General features: G+C 36.3%; 2 protein-coding genes across 2 annotated transcripts; one reads left to right on the forward strand and one right to left on the reverse strand.

Annotated features, from left to right (window-relative positions):
- Window positions 1–6,964: 6,964 nt before the first annotated feature.
- On the reverse strand, window positions 6,965–8,542 carry LOC136812153 (superoxide dismutase [Cu-Zn]-like). The gene is made up of 2 exons (XM_067068622.1): window positions 8,363–8,542; window positions 6,965–7,678 (listed from the first exon to the last, which is right to left on the reverse strand). The coding sequence occupies exons 1-2, from the start codon at window positions 8,421–8,423 to the stop codon at window positions 7,212–7,214; spliced, it is 528 nt and encodes a 175-aa protein (XP_066924723.1). The 5' UTR covers window positions 8,424–8,542; the 3' UTR covers window positions 6,965–7,211.
- Window positions 8,543–11,099: 2,557 nt separating this feature from the next.
- LOC136812167 (trimethylamine monooxygenase-like) lies at window positions 11,100–20,473 on the forward strand. The gene is made up of 3 exons (XM_067068644.1): window positions 11,100–11,119; window positions 18,005–19,288; window positions 19,733–20,473. Exons 2-3 carry the CDS (start codon window positions 18,134–18,136, stop codon window positions 19,952–19,954), a joined length of 1,377 nt encoding a protein of 458 aa, XP_066924745.1. The 5' UTR covers window positions 11,100–11,119; window positions 18,005–18,133; the 3' UTR covers window positions 19,955–20,473.
- Window positions 20,474–20,490: the final 17 nt, after the last annotated feature.

Raw genomic sequence — 20,490 nt, forward strand, 5'->3', positions numbered from 1 at the left:
ACGAGTTATTATGTGATTACGAGCTAATCGCACAATGGCTTTCACTACTTTTTCCCAGTTAGGAAAGTAAATTACAGAAATTATGACTGAGATTTTTATATTTTTCTCTTGTTTATTGATTTTCTTTCTCACAAAATAAATTTCGAATGCAATTAAAACGTTCGATGCAAAAAAATGTAAGAAAAAACATTAAAATCAATTTTGTAAACATTGGCGCGGTATTGAAGAGTGTGATTAACGATTAATTGCTCTCTACAGAATGCAATTAACGATTAATTGCTCTCTTTGAGGGCGTGCCAAATAAGAAAAAACAACCCGATTAAGGGCATTATTTTCAAAACTAATTAATTCGAATTAGGCAAATATTAATGCAAGAAAACATTAATTTGCACTGCCTTTTGTCAAAGTTGAATAAAATCTCTGTCTATCTTTTCTGCGTTCACTAAAATAAGCATACTCCTATAAAATCAAGAGGAGATAATTCATCATCATAATCATCATGATACCTGGCTAGTGCTAAAACATCATCCATGTGACTGAGACAGGGGTGTAAAAATGTTAATATTTTTTTTATTTTTTTTACCAACAATTCATAGTCCACATATTCTGACGGGGAATATGACCGTTTGACATTCGTTAGGCGCCCAACAAACGTCCAAACTCTGCTCAATCTCGGGACATGACTGGCTAATACGAGAAGATGTAATCTTAAAACTACTCATACAATTTTGGAACTTTACCTTCAAACATTTAGAGTGCTCTTCAATACAGGAGATGAGACTAGCGCACTTTTTTGTGGCAACCTTTCCACAGCGGTCCATCTTCCTTTGGACCCTCTCTGAAAATGCTGTAGGCTTTGGACAAAACGTTTTAACATTATCCAAGCATTTTTGATACCGTCTTTGATGATATTGACAATATCGCGTTATCATCTCTTTGCAATACTCTTCTACATCTTTGTGCAACCGCCATTTTAGGTTTTCAAATTCCGCCTTGCACGTGGTGGTCATCTTATTTTGACATTTATTATAATTTCCTTTCCGTTGTTGACAATCTAGTCCATCACATTTCAGGATTGCCAACGTTGTAGCAACACAAGCAAACAATAAAAGGGTTTTAATGCAGAGATTCTCGCTGCAGAAAGCCATGTTTGATCTAGCAAGGAACACTCGAAGGTTGAGAAAGATGCTAATAGCCCTTAGCCTATGCATGTAATTTTATAATATTCATATTCTCTTGATTAATTTTCACACCCAAGAAGTGTGAAAATTGAGGGAGTAGGAAATAATGAATGAGGAAATGAGATGATTGTATTCAACATTCGAGGTGTCAAGTTACTGTGAACAATTAAAAAATATTCACATCACATAATATTTGAGAATCTCTCGCAATCCTAGTCAGAAAATCTGCCGTATACTATCTTCGCTTTCTGATTTGAATGATGGCGCTGCGATTTAGGGAGTACTCTGCCAAGGGGACTAGCGACCTGCTAACCCCTTTCTCTTAAAATCACTTTTTCCACCATCAGATTATCAAAGTCAAAAAGTAGTTGAGCTCCAGATCCTGGACTATCGCAATCCTCGCTGGAACTTCCAACTTCTGAGGAAAAAAGGATGAACATTAAACTTACCATTTGAGGAGCCCTGATCACGTTTCTCATGCCGAAAATGCTCTCTCACATCAAACAAAATTCTCTTATCAATCATGCATCATGCTTTCTGAAATCATGCATTACACCATCACTAGTCTGAATCTCAGATCTCTATAGATATACTTCCTATATAGAAACTTTTTTCGCAAGAGGATGAGCAGAAGCCTGACATAGGCGATCACATAAGCCACTGAATTGATAGACTTGCTATCTGTTGCGCACTATTTCAAAAGAGATTCTTTCAACTAATCTCCTAGGCTGCTGGCATCCACTAACGGTTTCGTGCTCCTTATACCTGGGGTTTTGCAGAGGTCTGCGATTCAGGCTACCAGTCTATTCGGACTTTATCACAATGGTTTTCTTTTATTCTTGCTTGATCCTCTGGTTAATTAGATCTAAATGTGGATCGCTTCTTGGTTATACTCTACAGTTTACTCTTCCTAATTCGAACTGCGACGTGGAATATCATGCTTAAAATTCACGTCATTAAAATTTCAATGTGGTGTACAGGTAATGAATTTTGGAGATAAAAATAAAACAAAAAGGGTTACACCACAATAGAGCTGCAAAATTGGTTATTTTCGAATCCCGTTCGCATGCCTTAGAAGTTTATAACAAAAAAACAGGGGTGTGGGCAGCTTAGGTTTATATTGTTCAAATATTTCAGATGGTGATTTTTTTCTACAGAGGTAAATAGACAGAGCTGTAATTATATTGACGAAGTACTTTTGAGTGGCGATCAGATAAAGAAATACAATACAATAAAACTATATCTACACAAGCTGTTATGCATGCCCAGCTGGCACACAACGTTGTTTCAACGTCCATCTAATGTTCTCAACGTCCATATAACGTTATATAAACGTTAAAGCAACGTTGTGTGCCAGCTGGGTGAGCTTCAACAAAGAGAATGCTTCTGTTAAAAACTGATTATAAACATTTTAATAAGTTATATAAGACACCCCTGTTTCACAGCCCCGGTGGAACTTTTTTTCTCAATGGGGATAAAAATTCCTATTGAAATCTTAATGGGGATATAAATTCTATTGTTCAAAGGTTAAAAAATCCAATGGGGATGGTTTTGGAGTGCAATTTTCAAACATTCAATTTTGAGTGGTGATGAAAATTAAGTCAATTTCCCAGAGTGGCTAAAATTCCAAGGTATTTTCCTACCGGGGACGAATTTTTTGCCAGATGTGTCTGTGATACAGGGGTGTTATAAGTTATCCAAAACATATAGTCTATTCGTTAGGTAAGTATTGTTTACAATCAAGGCAAAGTCATTATTTATACAAGTGGAGAAAGGTACCAATTTAGTATCCGCATTCTAAGACTGGGTAGATAACCATTTGGCAAAGCTGTGGAGCAATGCAAACATTAAAATGTCGATCAACTGTCTTGCAGTTTGGGCTTTCATAGCGACTGTATACGAGTGATTCAAAGCATGAATCTAATTCTCCTTTCCAGCATTCCACATAGTGATCCAATGAATCTAACAGATGATGGCATCTCTCGGTTGCACGGTCTTGGCAATCTCTTTCTAACGCTAGTTCTTCTTCGGTAGTGGTTTTTGGCTTTGGGCAGACATGTTCAACTTCTTGTGTACAACCTTCAAGTTGATGTTTCTTGTATTGGCAATATTTCGAAGCTTCTCTATTGCAGAAGATGTCAGCGTTTTCTACAAAGTTTGGGTTGGTGTTTTGTACCCATTCAGAACAATAATCGAAATCGCTTTTCCAACAATGATTATACACGTCTTGAAAATGATTGCAATCTGTACCATCGCATCTTGGAGGAGATGCTCTTAATAGGTTTATCAAAACCAACAAGATTAGGATTTTCAGAAGTTGTATGATTTTCACCATTCTGGACTTGTGTGGTTGACACTTCAAGTTGTTCCGAGCGAATGAAATCTGATCGGGTGGAGCACAAGCTATGTATCCTTTGTCCCACATATAAAAAATAAATTGAATCGTGAGAGCTGGTCACCTGTACAATTACAAAAAACGTGGAAAATGAAAAATTGGTCAACTTTCAACTTTGAGAGGTAGCAATATACATAATCATGAGAGTAAGTTAGTAGGGTGATGATTAAATGGGTGTAACTATATTCAATTCTGCAGAAAAAGAACAGATAATCATACTACATGACACTAAAAAATGGATAAAATCTAACAAAAAAAGTATTTGGCTTTACCCAAAACACGATCGGTGACAATGAAGATGAAATTTGCTTTACCATATTTAGCCTTCCGTCATTTTTTTTACAATCCACTGCCACAACTTCAACTGCAGAATTAGATACACTATCGTCCGTTAAAGAGATGGTAAACGCGGAAAAATATAGATGTCCTAGGTTTACAGTTATAATGGCGGTATACGGAATAAATCGGCGGGAGAGTTTAGAAGAAAACTGTCAAACTTTACCGGATTTAAAGTAAACTCTTAAAAAAAGACCCGTTTGTGAATTTTCTTTGGCTTTGGGCTCTGTCTTAGACAGTGATTTGTCAGGCACGACGCAACGGGTACGGCAGGTACGGCGGCCGCCGTACCAGATTTTCACAAAAATACCCGAAGTTTTCCTCTTCGTCGGTCAAATCGCTATAAAATCGCTTAAATTTCCTCATTCGCCGTACCAGATATAAAAGGCTTCCGTCGTGCCTGTTTGTCATTGACTTTAGTAAAGAGTAGGTCATGTTCATCGAAACTATACATAAAGAACTCTTTAAGGGCTCTGACCATAGTGAATTTTTCATAATTGCCGTGTTTAAATTGTGTTTTCTGACTGATGTAACCAACAAAACTATAGCATGTTATACATTTTCTGTTAGACAAACTATTCCTGAATCTGAAAATTCAAAAACTGCATTGAAAATTTTTGATGAGGAAGAAAATGAAGACTTTTGCGAGGAAGAGTATTTCAACTTTGAAGAGCTTAGTTTCGGCGAAGAAAAAACATTTTGAAAAAATTTTCGCAGTAGATGGTGTATCTTTTACCGAACAATAAAAATCTTTGCGGAAAATTATTGTAAATGCTTCTTTGTCTCGAAATCTTCAAATTAGTGGTTTTTCATCAATTTTTCATCTGGATTTGGCTTAAAAAAACAGTCATAACTTTTGACACATCTTTTTAGAAAAATTTTCCGCAAAATTTAAAATAGTTCAATTCTTTGCGGACAGTGTAAAGAAATTTTGAAACAAAAAAGTTAATTACCCATTAAAACTAAACACTTTTTGTAAAAGAGGGTGATGCAACATATTATCAACATCTTTTTAAAGTTCATAACGTCATTTTTGCTATTAAATTTTTAATTACTCTTAAGGGATTCGATTAAAAAGCAATTTATAAAGGCAATTCTTTGTTAAAAGTGTTAAGGAACCTGAAATATAACTTTTATGTTCAAATACCAAAATCAATTTTTGGACTATGGTCAGAGCCCTTAAGGCTACAAAACACTTTACACGTCGGACGTTTTTTGGATTGAGTGGTATCTTTTTTCAGTACAAACTACAATTCAAAATAAATACTCTATTAATACCCATACACAGGTGCCGTCCACCCACGCAACTGCAAGATGTATGCAAAACAAGACCCCTGTTGAAATTGCTTCAACAATTCATCCTATTGGAAAAGAATTACTAAACTCTAATCCTTCCTACAGAGGAATCAACGAGATTGTAATGAAGAATATATTTTTGTTGTCCTGGGGCCCGCTTGTAACCGTTATAAAGAGTAATAGAACCACATTTCAATGCAAAGAAAGAGATAGATTTACAATCATGGTCGCAATATTTGAGAGAGAAAAGGGAAATTCCCACGAAATCTTATAGCCACAATCGATTTGGAAGCACTCTAACATAGGTTGGAAGTGTAGAGTTTTAACTCTGAGTTTTAACACGAGGCTTAAGACTTAGAACCAGAGAATCTTAGGATCCAAAAGTTAAAAAATGGGCCAATATGGCTCACAAGATAGCCTGAAAATCTATAAATCCGTGCCAATTTGAAATATCCGATTACATTTAAGAGATGGCCCAAAATCGACTTTCTCGCCCGAACTCCAAATTTCGAAAAACAAAGAAATAAGCTAAATTCCCAATAGATTTTGATCATGATTGTAGATAATAAAAGAAATTTACACAAATTTACTGTAGTACAGTTGAGTCTCTGTAAGTCGAACACGCACGGGGAGCGCACAAATTTGTTCGAGGTAAGGAAACTTCGAGTTATGGGGTAAGGTTTATAAGGCATTGTTAGCTGGGCTGAAGGGACGAGAAAACTTGTCCAAGTTGAGAAGAATTCAATTTATAGAGGTTCGAATTAGAGAGACTCTACTGTATGTTTAAAATTATTAAAAAATTACAACCGTTTCCGAACATTTGTTAGAAAGTTTAAATAAAACGTTTCAATCTTACAAGGTGAATAAACTCAATACATGAGCAGTATTCAGGCCCAGCGGAACGACCGTTAAAGTGTGGGGAGGCTAAAGGCCCAAATAGGATAAAATTTAGTGCTTGGAACCATTTGAGAAAAAATCTCATTTGCTCAAAAGAGGGAAGACTTCCCCAGTCTCCCCGCTTCCGCCGGGCCTGATATTAACTTTACGATTATGTACAAACTGTTACAGGGAATTCAATGTCAATACAAGAACCACCAAAACATACTTCGGCTTTTTGGTAAACGTCCTCACAAAATGACCCAGCAGTTCGTTGATGTGCTTTCTTCTGCAAACAGAATCGAATGTGTCCCATAACCACGCATAAGCTGAATTTTTCAATGGTAGAATTCTCAGGCATGGTTTCTTCACATTTTTTGATTGAACTCGTCTTACAATATTCGACTTTTGGACTTAGTGTTGGAGTACCGCTTTCATTCGCATAAGAACATTTTTCATTCAGGTTTGAATAGCATTTAAGGAAATCTTGACATTGGACTTTGCAGTTAAGCCTTACTTTAGTGTTCGGGTCACATTTCCAAGGCTTTTCGATTAATGCCATAAGCTCTGTTGGAAATTCTCTTCCATCGTAATTACTTGTGATACAGTTACGATATTTTTGTGCAAGGTGTTTGCATTTCTCACAAGAGATTTCTTCTCCAAGAACATATTCTCCAAACGATGCAAGAAAAATTGCGAAAAGGCATATAAATGTCAATTGTCTCCCCATTTTGGAGTTTAACATTGGAATGAAGGTTTTTAATCCGAAATCACATAGATATGTATTCTTCGTTTTTCTTTTTTTTTTAAACAGTTCATTGATATAAAACACTATATTAGCAAATTTGGGAGAGGTAAAAGTCGGTCAATTTAAGATATGTCGAAAATATATTTCTTTTTTATATTTCTCAACACATAAAATGGGTGCTATCAAAAGTATTACACATGAAGTTTTACATGACCTACTTTTTACAATATGAAAGTGTGAAACTTATACAAGACCTGTAGATTGGTCTTCATTTGTTCAAGTTTCTTCTAAATGCCTTGATGCCTAGCCTAGTGTTCCTAATTTTGCCATTCATAAAAAGAAAATAATGTCAATTTTTAAGCTTTACAAAATTTATCATTCACTTTGCATGCGCGATGATGCAACACGCCAATCGTCCACCTGCATTACCTGTCTTCAAACTTCCCTCATTCCCACCTCTCCCATTGTCGTCTCTCCCTGCATGGATGACAATCGCGCGGCCGTAAACACTGTGCTTTCCAGATAGCTTGGCTAAACCATCAGTCATGTCAAGATCGTAAACTTCTGATTGGTTCACAAAAATGTTACCCAGATCTCCAACGTGGCGGTTTTGGGCAAATTTCCCACCGTGGAAAACGCCAGAAGGATTGAAATGACCTCCGGTACTTTTACAACCATTCGTCAAATCTCCATAATGGTGAATATGGAAACCATGGAAACCAGCGGAAATACCCTTAATTTGACCAGTCAGTTTAAGATTTTGACCAGGTTGTTCTGAGAGGTGAATTGTCCCGGCGATCGTTTTGGATTCTTGTAAAATACAAATACCCTTCAGCAAGCTAACACCTGTAAAAATAGTATATATTATTTCATTAAAGTTTAGATTTGGAGAACTGAAACAAGAAAACATATACTTAGGCTTGAATACGATACGATGAGGATACCTCGATTTAACTAAGGATTATTCGAAGACAACTTATACGAAATGTTTAGGACCTGATGAAAAGACTGTTAACCTAATCCAACGAACTCTTATCCATAAATTCGAGCTCTTGTTGAGAAAAATTCTAAAGTCTATTCTTAGCATGCACGCCATTGACTTCCAAGGCCGAAGGGCCAGACCCGAGACTCCTGGATGGGAAATTAAGCTACTTATTACTCATCCAGAACTTCCGCGCGTGGTTTTTACACAAACGTTGAGTTGAAACGAAAATCTATCGTTAGATTTAAAAAAATGCAGTCCTCAAAAACAAAGGAGCCGCTAGATACAATCCGTTGTCATGATTACGTTCTGGATGGGAAATGAGTGACTTCAATTTTTTCTTGTCTGGGAAAGGTTAGAGATTCTACTCTAGCTTTTCGGGGTTAAAACTCAATGGTGCAACCAGTGTTGTTATCATACAGAAACCTCTCAGGGGAATCAATATAATAACGTTGACAATTTTGCGTAAGTCTTAACTTGTCATGAGAATTTAATCTGAATTTCTAAACTAACCGAATGGAGTCGAGAGTAAAAAAAAAGAAGCATACTTGGAGGAGGCTGTCCTTGACCGTACCCCAAAAATAGTAATCCAATTGCAAAATAAAACATCCTCTTTCAAATAGTACTGTGCAAGACGTTTACTTCCACCCTTTGACACGTTAAACCTTGTTTTTGAACAAGTGTATGAAGAAAAAGTCAGTGTTTTGACTACGACGAATGTTATGTAAAATAGCAGAAACTTTCAATGTTTTTGTCATCCGGGGTAGAGTTGAAGAGTTATAACAAACACTCAAAGATTGTCTTACGTGACATAATGAAGGTCTGACACTCTATTTTTGGTGAGCTGTTGATAGGGTCGATTTAAACGTTATATTTTGAGTTAGAATAATCAACATATCAAAGAAAATTTAGTATCACTGTATATTCATCTGCGTATAAACTAGGCACTTATTGTCAAGATGAGCGATATTATTGAAAGGGAAAATAAAACCTATGATGTGAACTATGAAAGGAAAACACAGTGAATATGTGAAAAAAAACTCAAAATTCTAATAATTTTAAACTAAGTTTATTTCTCAAATAGATGGAAGGTTAGAAAAAACCTGGAGAAAAGTCGGACCTTTCCAAAAACTCGTGTACTCCACCCTTGGTCTGCTGTATCACATCCAAAAATGTCGCAAGTGGCTGCAATCACGGACAAAAGGTTGTAGACTTTTCAAAAATGCATGAAAATTTCAAACTAAGCTCTGGAAACCCATTTTTTCCCAGAGCCAATGTTGTTTTTATTGGATTTGGAGAGTTTGGGTGACAAGTTCAGAAGCCAAATCCACTCGATATTGACGGAAATGAATTCAGGCCTTTTTTGTCTCATATTGAAGATTGAAGGTTCAATGAGTTTTTCTCTTCGACCTTTTTTAAGAAGACATCTAATTAGACCATATTTGAGATGGTTTAATCTATAGCACTAAAAAAACGATTGATATCACTAAGCAAGAGCAGCCAACGGCTAGAAATTACAAGTTATCGTCTATTCTGAATAGTAACTTACCCTGGAAAATTTATCTGTTTTTTATTGCCAGACTCCTGGATAAACTTATCTGTTCTTGTAAAGATTTAGGTTTCCTGAATATTTACATCTATTCTAAGTTTAACCCTTCAAGGAGGCCCCCAGCGGTTTTCGTGATGGTGTGATTGGCGTTTTTTCAAGTTCGTGATTTCATAATTGAAGATCTTAAAGTGCGTGATTGCGTGATCGGAGGAATTAACGTGATGAACATGATCGTGTTAGAAAAAAAATTTAACTCGTGATAACGTAATTTGAAATTTCTTTGCGTGATTTGAAAGGTGACTGGGGGGACCTCTTTAAGTACCACGGTCCTTTTTTCCTAAGTTTTTAAAGGAAATCACCAGTTCAAACTTAAAAGGCTGATATCTCCGGATTTAGATGGGTTAGAAGCTCGCTCATAGCTCGTTGGATAGCTTAGAGTCTCCTCTTTCTTTTGGGCCCGATCTAGGAAGGGCGGGGTGGACGGTAGCTAGGGGGGGGGGTAGGTTAGGGGAATTAAAGCAAGCGCTGCGCAGACCTGACTGAATGACGGAAAGGCGCCCAGTGGTAAAACTTCAAATCGATGCGCTATATAGAGGAAAGAAGTAAAACGGGGCCAAATTTGGAGGTTCTTGGATCACTCGTTGACCAAAAATGGTCAAATCTCAAAAAGTGGATTTTTGTCAAATCTCGCTGGAAAGACTCACTTTTGATTTTTTTTTGCTTGACCATGAAGCCCAATCTAAATCCTACGAGTTAGACCAAAAATGACGATTTCTAACTCACAATGATGGACATTACAGGATTGCGGCCCATATAAAGCCCATGTCAGATATACTCGACATTGGCACTTAAAGGGTTAAATCGTGATTTCTGGAAAAAGTCATCTGTTTTTAAGTTTTTTTAGTTAAGTGCCGATATGCTTCTGGGGAAATACCACCTCCTCTTTCTTTGAATTTGGTCCTTGATTCTTAGATAGAAAGGAGAAATCCGAGGTCTGTGGGAATTGGACATTAGTGGGCTAGACAATGAGATTGATGATGGAGAACTGGAAGGGAAAGTTTGTGAATTGCTAGGGGAAATTAATATTAATGTTAACATGGAAAGAGATATTCAAGCCTGTCACAGGTATGGCAGGAAAAAAGATATTATTGTAAAACTTTCTAACAGGAAAATAGTTGCGAAAATTCTTCAAGCGAAAAAGAACTTACAAGATAATATTTTCATCAACGAGTCATTGTGCACACGTAATAATAAAGCATTACGTGGTCGTTGTGGCATGTTAAAAAAAACAGGGACTGATCGCGAATGTGGTTACAAAAAATGGTATGGTTAGGATAAAAAACTCAACGCAAACACGTACACTGACATCTTTCACGAAGACGACCTTAGAGTCTTAGAGATGCTTTTTCGAAGTTTGCTTTTCCTTATTACAGTAATATACAAAACTTCACACAGAAAGTTTGTGCAGTTCAGATTGAGATAAATTTGATATTTTCTGTCTTTTGTCTCAAATCCACTACTAGATGATTATCAATAACGACTTCTGAATGCTTCTATTCAGAATCCTTGGTGTCATTATACTCATGACGAGTGTATTGAAATTTCTTTTTAATAGCGTTTGCTGTTTTATTACAGTTTTTTCATTAATCTATTTTTGTGTCTTTACATTTTTTGGTTTCATTTTTTGCACCAAGAGCATTGCAAGGAATATCATGTCAGGTTTAATGGTTGTTGAACATGGTTGTTTGTCGTGGGGGTAAGTCAGCATAGAGCATGCATCGAATTTTTCGATACTTTAAGTTTGAAGTTCCGTGGCAACCTAGATTCTTCTCTAAAATTCTGTAGCCTAAATCGTGCATCTTTTATAATTTTCTGCCTTTTTTTATCCGGATATATTGAAGTAAACCCTGGGCCGGGGAAGTAAACCACACTGAATGTTTGTCCTGGAATCTGAATAGTGTTTGGGTTGATAAATTTATCAAAATAAAACAACTTTCTGTGTTTCACAGTATTCATAAATTTGATATCGCGTGTTTAGGAGAAACCTTTTTAAATTCTGAAATAAGTGACGACGATCCGAGGTTAGCTATTGAACACTCAACGATCGAAAGATGCGACTACCTCTCTGAGAGAGGTGGAGTCTTGTGTTTACTATCGAGACCACTTAGGTCTCCAGCCAAGACCTAACTTTACTAATTTAGACGAACATTTACCTGATAACTCATCTTCTTGCATCGACCTAATCTTTTCATCAGAAGATCATTTGGTCACGGATTCTGGCATACTCCTTGCACCCTAAATATCACCATCAAATAATCTTCTGTAAGATCAATTTCAAGATCGCCCTTGCACCTACTTACGAGCGCAAAATATGGGATTTTTCTAGAGCAAACTCAGGTCTTATTCGAAGGGCAGTGGACCTGGTTGACTGGGATGTGAGTTTTAAAGGGCTCGATGTCGATCAGCAGGTTTCCCTTCTCTCTGATACTATAACAAACATCCTTTCGAGCTTTGTGCCAAACAAAATTATATCAGTCAGGAACAAAGATGCGGCGTGGATGACGGCTGCGGTAAAGAGAGTTCTTCGTGATAAATCTAAAATCTACGAGCGTTACGTCAAAAATTGGAGGAGACATGAAGATCTTGAGCTTCTTTCCCAAAGTTAATCTAGATGTAGAAGGGCTAGGGATGCAAAGCAAAATTATTATTCCCGTCTAGCTAAAAACCTTGATGATCCTAATATAGGATCAAAGAAATATTGGTCTATTCTAAATCAATTTCTTCATAAGAGGAAGAAACCAAGAATTCCACCTATTCGAGATACCAGCAAACAATCTTGTTGCTGATGTCCCGAAGAAAGCAAATACATTTAATACATTTTTTGCCAATCAGTGTTCCTTGATAAACACTGATAGTGTGCTACCACAAGAAAACTTTAAAACTAACCATAGATTAGACGATATTCCTCTAGATGAATATAAAAAATATTAGCCTTGATCCGTGCGCTCGATATAAACAAAGCTCATGGTTGGGATGACTTATCCATCCAGATGATAAAAATTTGCGATAAATCCTTGACCTCTACCAAACTTTTTTAAACAGATAAAAAATGACAACTTACTAACTTACTAACTTACAACTTAGTAATTCTGCAAATCTGAGCCTTCATATGCTTATAAGTGTTATGCTTATAAAAAAAAACATGTATCTATCTATCTCTCTTGAGTCTTGTATTTTTCCTGATAAATGGAAGAAAGTGAACATTGTCCCAGTATACAAAAACAAAGGGGGACAAAAGCGTAGTTAAAAATTATAGACCAGTGTCTCTTTTGCCTATTCTTGGTAAAATTTATGAAAAATGCATCTTTGACTCCGCCTACAGCTATTTCGAAGAAAATCAACTCTTCACAAATTCCCAGTCAGGTTTTCGTAAAGGAGAATCTTGTGTATCTCAGCTGTTAACCATAACGAATGATATCGTCAAAAGATTTGATGTAAACCCACCCTTAGACACCCGAGGTGTCTTTTTAGACATTTCCAAGGCCTTTGACCGAGTTTGGCACGAAGGCCTTCTTTTCAAGCTTAAGTCATATGGGGTTTCTGGCTCTTTCCTTCTTTTAATCCAAAATTTTCTATTTGGAAGGTCACAGAGGACCTTAAAAATTATTATTCCCGTCTAGCTAAAAACCTTAATGATCCTAATATAGGATCAAAGAAATATTGGTCTATTCTAAATCAATTTCTTCATAAGAGGAAGAAACCAAGAATTCCACCTATTCGAGATACCAGCAAACAATCTTGTTGCTGATGTCCCGAAGAAAGCAAATATATTTAATACATTTTTTGCCAATCAGTGTTCCTTGATAAACACTGATAGTGTGCTACCACAAGAAAACTTTAAAACTAACCATAGATTAGACGATATTCCTCTAGATGAATATAAAAAATATTAGCCTTGATCCGTGCGCTCGATATAAACAAAGCTCATGGTTGGGATGACTTATCCATCCAGATGATAAAAATTTGCGATAAATCCTTGGTTAAGCCTCTTATGAAGATCTACATGTTTTTTCTTGATAAGCAAGTGTATGCCCTTTGGTCAGGCTCGTGTATGTTTAAGTTCTCAAAGCATCCAGGCATAGTTTATGCTTATTATATGCTTAAGAATTATGCTTATGATTCACCCCGAGCCAAGTTTTTAATGAAATTTCAGAAATTTTGTAAAAATTTGTTCAGATTTTGGGAGCAGTGGAATGTAGCTAGCCGTGGAATTTCTTATTTTTTACTTGACCTCTACCAAACTTTTTTAAACAGATAAAAAATGACAACTTACTAACTTACTAACTTACAACTTAGTAATTCTGCAAATCTGAGCCTTCATATGCTTATAAGTGTTATGCTTATAAAAAAAAACATGTATCTATCTATCTCTCTTGAGTCTTGTATTTTTCCTGATAAATGGAAGAAAGTGAACATTGTCCCAGTATACAAAAACAAAGGGGGACAAAAGCGTAGTTAAAAATTATAGACCAGTGTCTCTTTTGCCTATTCTTGGTAAAATTTATGAAAAATGCATCTTTGACTCCGCCTACAGCTATTTCGAAGAAAATCAACTCTTCACAAATTCCCAGTCAGGTTTTCGTAAAGGAGAATCTTGTGTATCTCAGCTGTTAACCATAACGAATGATATCGTCAAAAGATTTGATGTAAACCCACCCTTAGACACCCGAGGTGTCTTTTTAGACATTTCCAAGGCCTTTGACCGAGTTTGGCACGAAGGCCTTCTTTTCAAACTTAAGCCATATGGGGTTTCTGGCTCTTTCCTTCTTTTAATCCAAAATTTTCTATTTGGAAGGTCACAGAGGGTAGTTCTTGATGGTCAATCCTCTGAATGGACCCCGATTTCAGCAGGTGTCCCTCAGGGTTCCATTCTGGGACCCCTCTTTTTCCTGGTATATATATAAACGATCTCCCCGAAGATATAATTTCCTTGATCAAAATATTTGCTGATGACTCTTCTTTATTTTCCTTGATTCTTGATCAGATTCGCTGTTCTCAAGAACTGAACAGTGCCTTGCAGAAGATAAATGAGTGGGCTCATCAATGGAAGATGTCCTTCAACCATGATCCTTCTAAACAGGCCGTTGAAGTCTACTTCACAAGGAGGGTAAACCTAGATCCTCCAGTAATTACATTCAACAATTTACCCATTTCGGTTCAAGATCATCAAAAACATCTTGGTCTCATTCTTGATCAAAAGTTAGCCTTTGATCGTCATCTTGATGAAAAAATTAAAAAAGCCAATCGAGGTATTGGTCTCATCAACCGGCTTCGCAAATTCCTTCCCAGGGATTCACTTCTCACTATTTACAAAGCCCATGTAAGACATCATCTTGATTACGGAGATGTAGTATACGATCGTCCCGGTAATTCCACTTTCTCTGAAAAATTCGAATCAATTCAATACAATGCCTGTCTTGCGATAACTGGATGTTTCAGAGGGACATCTAGAGAAAAAATTTATCTTGAGCTAGGTCTTGAAAGTCTAGCGGACAGGCGACTTAGCCGCAGACTTATTTTCTTCTATAAGATAATTAAACATATCTTTCTAATATCCTTCCTCCTAAGAGGGGGGTTGATGAAGATGAAGATGAGGATGCTGGTGGATTAGACATCCTTTTGTGCCACTTTTGTCGAACCGAACGATATCGTGCTTCCTTTTTTCCTTTTTGTATCAGTGAGTGGAATAGCCTAGACGAGAACATACGAAATTTTCCTTCAATCTCTCTTTTCAAAACCGCGATACTCAGATTATTAAAACTCAATGACAATTCGGTTTTCAGACTTGATGACAATAGAGGTGTGGTTTTACATAACCGTTTAAGGGTCGACTTCAGTCATCTTCGGGAATACATAAATTCAAACACAGTTTTGCAGACACAGTTGATCCTTTTTGCAACTGTCGAAATGACTCTATCGAAACTAAACAGCATTTTCTGATGCATTGCTCTGATTTCCCCGATGATAGACATGTAATGTTTGACAGCCTTCTTCAACTTGACATATGCTTGCTACCATTAAACCCAAGAAGACTTTCCAGAATACTTCTCTTTGGGGATTCGAATTTTAGTAACAACCTAAATCATGATATATTAAGTATAACCGTAAACTTTATCCAAGATACCGGTCAATTCGAGGGTCCGTTATTTTGATTGTTCACAATGCTCATTAAGTTTGTTTTTTGTTTATTTTTCCTTACCTTTCTATTGTTTTTTTTCTCTCGTTTTTCTTTTTATAAGGTTCCTCTCTCCTGGCGGTGTAATCTAGCGGTTTTTTTGCGGGAGGGCTGGAAGATTTTAGTGTTTGTATTCTATGTTGGTGTTATTACTTATAAGGAAAAACTTCTTTTGACGTATAAATGACTATGCCAAAGGCCCCGAATTGTCTGCGCCAAACTTGTGTCCTTTTTGGACATACCATAAGTTACAAGGTGCAATGTAGATATAATACTATATGGGAAAGGAGTGGTGGTGTTAAAGTTTGTAGGAAATATCTTACACGTTTTTTTATAAGAACAAACTATACTATAAGAACATTTTAAGGCTTCGCGGACCCTAAAACATCCAATTTCTTAAGAAAATGGACAAAAATACTCAAAAAATGGCGAAAATAAGAAGATGTTTTTAAGAAAATTTTTAAGCTTAAAAATCAAAAAGTTTAGAACATCAGAAGGCTGTAAAAATTTTGGATATTCTTATAAAAAAAATGTGCATGCGTAGGTTATATTGTAGCCCTTCATCGCCGTGAATATTCATTCTATCTTTTGGGCTGAAACTCATTATTTGAAGACAGGCTTAAGGGCTCTGACCATAGTCGGAAAATTGATTTTAGTATTTGCACATTAAAGTTATGTTTTAGGTTCTTTAACAATTTCAACAAAGAATTGCCTTTATAAATTGCTTTTTAATCAAATCCCTTAAGAATGATTAAGAATTTATTTGCAAAAATGACGTTATGAACTTTAAAAAGACGTTAATAATATGTTGCATCACCTTCTTTTATAAAAAGTGCTAAGTTTTAATGGGTAATTAACCTTTTTGTTTCGAAGTTCTTTCAAACTGTCCGCAAAGAATTGAACTGTTTTAAAATTTTCGGAAAAATTTTCTAAATCAATGCATCAAAAGTTATGGCTGTTTATCTTTGAAAGATTGGGATGGAAAATTGGTCAAAAAGCACTATTTTCAAGATTTTGAAGCAAATAAGCTTTTAGAAAAATTTTCCGAAAAATTACTTTTAGTTCGATAAAAGATACACCATCTACCGCAAAATTTCTTTCAAAATGTTTTTTCTTCGCCGAAACTAAACTCTTTAAAGTTTAGATAAATACACGTTTTTTTTTTATAAGGAACCTTAACACTGCTCTGAGCCTGGAGTTCCTCATTTTTACAGAGAATTTAAGCCTCAAAGTTCCTTATCGAGTTCCTTATTTACATAGCTGCTAAATTTGGATAACCAACTCTTACTGTTCCTCAAAACTTGTTTTCTTATTCTCAGCCTGAGCAGTTCCTAAATAATTCCTTATTTTTTGGACCATTTTCAGCCTCGAGTTCCTTATAAACGTGTTCCTTATATAAAAAAAACGTGTACTCACTCTTCTTCGCAAAAGTCTTCATTCTCACAGATAATTGGCCTATTAACAGAATATGTATGGCATGCCACAGTTTTGTAGGCTGCATCCCGGGGGGGGGGTACTTAGGCAAAATGAGTGTCAGGTATGTGCGAGCCATAAGGGTACCTTTTCTCATTCCTCAAAAGTCTCTCAAAGGGGTACAAATTCAAAAGTTAGTCTCTGAAAGGGTCCCAAAATCACGAAAATCAAAAATTTCTCTCTCAAAGGGTCATGGTTTCCAAAAATTTTGACCAAAAATTGGTGAAAATCAAACCAAGATTTGGAAAAAATGGACCAAAATTTAAGAAAAAGTCTCTCAAAGGGTCCCAAAATCACCAAAATTTTGTCTCTCAAAGGGTCGATTTTCGATTTTCGGCTCGGACATACCCGTCACCTCGCAAACCTAGTACCCCCCCCCCCCCGGGCTGCATCAAGTAGAACTTTATATTTTGTAAGTGGCAAATATTAAACATTTACTATGGTCAGAGCCCTTAAATTCCCAAAACATGAAACCCTTGAAAAGCACTGTCAATATAATCAAGCACTTTGAGATATGAAGTTTCTATCCTTTTGGATTTCATATAGGAAAAGTCAATTGAAAGACTATTAAATTACCCTTAACTAGGAATTCCATGCTTAAGTATATGCACTTTTGCAATGGTTTGTTGATATTACGCTTCATATAATTTTCCCTGCGACCAAGCCGAGACATATAACCGTACGGTTAAAAATAGACTGCATGAGAAGGTTATTTTTGACAAGTAAACAACTTCATATCTAAATTTTTGAAATTAATGTACTCTTTAATCACTTGACTTTTGACCCATTAAAAGTCAATTAAATTAAATTTCATTGCACAATTAAATGAATCGGGAGCAGTTCAATAACCACTTACCCCCTGACAAACCATCACAAATAGACAAGATCCTTGAGAAACACAATACATATTAATTCGTTTTCATTGTTTTCTAGATTGTCTTTTGTTTATACAAAAGGAGGTGGTCGCATTCCAGAGGATTGTAAATAAAATTTGGAGCAACACGTGGTGAAAGTGCACTTTACAGACAAGGTTTGACAGTAGAGTACAAATTCCTGACAAAAATGCCTGCAGAGAAGAACAAAGTTTGCATCATTGGTGGAGGTCCATCAGGCCTTGCCTTGTTAAACGCCTTCGAGAGCGCCCGTGCGAAAGGAGATGACATACCTGAAATTGTGCTTTTCGAGAAACAGGATGAAGTCGCAGGATTGTGGAATTATACTTGGAGAACTGGAGTTGATCGTTTCGGCGAACAACTTCACAACAGTCAATATCGTTATCTATGGTCCAACGGACCCAAAGAATGTTTAGAGCTTGCAGATTACTCTTTTGATGAACATTTCGGAAAACCTATCCCTTCGTTCCCTCCTCGAGTGGTTTTGAGAGATTACCTTCTGGGCCGTGTGAAAAAGAACAAACTATTGGAGAAATTTGACGTTCGAGTAAACCACATCGTTCGTAGTGTCAAAGATCTCAAAGATGGAAGTTTCGAAGTCACTTACGAGGAGCTTAACAAACGTAAGATATCTACTGAAAATTTTTCACAGGTGATTGTGGCTATTGGTCATTTCTCGGTTCCACATTTCCCCTCATACCCTGGTTTGGATACATTTCCTGGACACGTTTTACACGCTCACGATTTCCGAGACGCAGTTTCGTATAAAGATCAGAAAGTTGTTTTGGTGGGTGCGAGTTACTCTGCAGAAGATATCGCTCTTCAACTTCATAAATATGGAACCAAAGAAGTCGTTATCTCATATCGAACGAAAGCACTCGGGTTTGAATGGCCTGAGAGTATAGAAGAACGCCCAATTCTCACAAAAATTGACGGCAAAACAGTACACTTCTCCGACAACTCAACCTACGAAGCAGACGCAATCATCTTTTGTACAGGCTATCAGTACTATTTCCCTTTTCTGCCTCAACACTTACGATTTGAAAGCTTGAACTTTATTTATCCAGACAGACTTTACAAAGGAACAATTTTCAATGATAATACCAATTTGATGTTTATGTCCATGCAAAATCAATGGTATACTTTCACGATGTTTGATGCTGAAGCTTTCTTCCTGAGAGATTATGTTCTTGGTAAAATCCCTCTCCCGAAGAAATCAGAACGAGATGTAGACATAAAGAAATGGTATGACAGAAATTTCACAGATGTGGCTGTTCCTGATTCTATCAATTTTCAACGTGATTTCGTTGCTGATCTCATTTCGGTAAGTTTAACAAAGATAAATTTTATTTATACAAAACCCTGTAGATGCTAGTTGTCAACATTAGATTTCAGAAATTACAGCAGAGTTTACTCTTTAAATCGAATCTCTATAAATCGAATGTCTCTTCATGTAACAATTCCTCATAAAACAATCTCCATTCCTCCATAACGAAATTTCCTATAGCTCGAACAAATGTGTGTTCCCCAAGCGGGTTCCATAGTTATTATTAAGAGTTATGTACTAAAAAAAATTCAGAATTCCAGCCCAAACCTTTTACTAGTGAAATGATTAAGTGTATTCGGAGCTAAGCTGAAACTTAGAAAAGAGGAAGCATGAAAAAGATCCTCTACCGATAAAGGGTCTTCGTCACAGCACATTGCAATCTCTTACAAAATTCCATGGTACAATATATTGGTAAAAACATATTTTGAATACTTTTTTCAGTACACTGACTACCCAACAACACAAGAAATAAACGCTGAGAGTGCCAAAATCTTACAACAATGGGCGAGAAACAAGCAAGCAGACATATCATCATACCGAGATCATTGCTTCAAATCACCAGCAACAGGAACAATGGCTATTCCTTTGTACGCTCCATGGTTGAAAGCTTTTGATGACTCCTTGGAAGGATTTCTGAACAGCTGCAGCGGAAAGAATGTATGATTACAGCCCTGACAACTAAAAACTTTGGTCTTAATGTAAAAGAATGACATTTTATTTTTCCTTGGATACATATATACCTTAAGGGAACTAATTTTTGCGAGAAATTTTGTGGATTTAGGCCCAAACCGTAAAATTAAGTTCCCGCAAAATTTTTCAAATGCGAAAAACCAAGGTCGAATAATTCACAGTACGGCTCTAATTTTCTTTCAAGTGAGAAATCCGCAAAATTAAGTTCCCGCAAATATTAAATCTTGAACTACGAACCGCAAAAATTAGTTCCCACAAAAAATAGTTCCCTTAAATAATCAAAATTATATAGTGCGCAGATAAATGACATTATTTATTATGGAGTTGGGCAAGGGAATGCTACGAGGAGATTACTAAGGAGTTAGCTTCGGATAGAAATACCAAAAGCAGAATCTCTAGCGAACTAGTTGTAGTTCTACTTTTTAGCTTATAATATGCTAATTTGAAACTGTAATATCATAATTCAGTCCTCGTCATACAACTATAACCATATGAATTGTAATCTTTTA

This window comes from Clytia hemisphaerica, unplaced genomic scaffold, assembly GCF_902728285.1.
Source record: "Clytia hemisphaerica strain Z4C2 unplaced genomic scaffold, Clytia hemisphaerica genome assembly, whole genome shotgun sequence".
Taxonomy (NCBI): Eukaryota; Metazoa; Cnidaria; class Hydrozoa; order Leptothecata; family Clytiidae; genus Clytia; species Clytia hemisphaerica.

Coding starts and splice junctions, on each gene's coding strand:
- LOC136812153 (XM_067068622.1), bottom strand. CDS start 8,423: ATGTTTTATTTTGCAATTGGATTACTATTTTTGGGGTACGGTCAAGGA. Junction 7,679..8,362: donor TCAAGGACAGCCTCCTCCAA/GTATGCTTCTTT, acceptor CTATTTTTACAG/GTGTTAGCTTGCTGAAGGGT.
- LOC136812167 (XM_067068644.1), top strand. CDS start 18,134: ATGCCTGCAGAGAAGAACAAAGTTTGCATCATTGGTGGAGGTCCATCA. Junction 19,289..19,732: donor TCGTTGCTGATCTCATTTCG/GTAAGTTTAACA, acceptor TACTTTTTTCAG/TACACTGACTACCCAACAAC.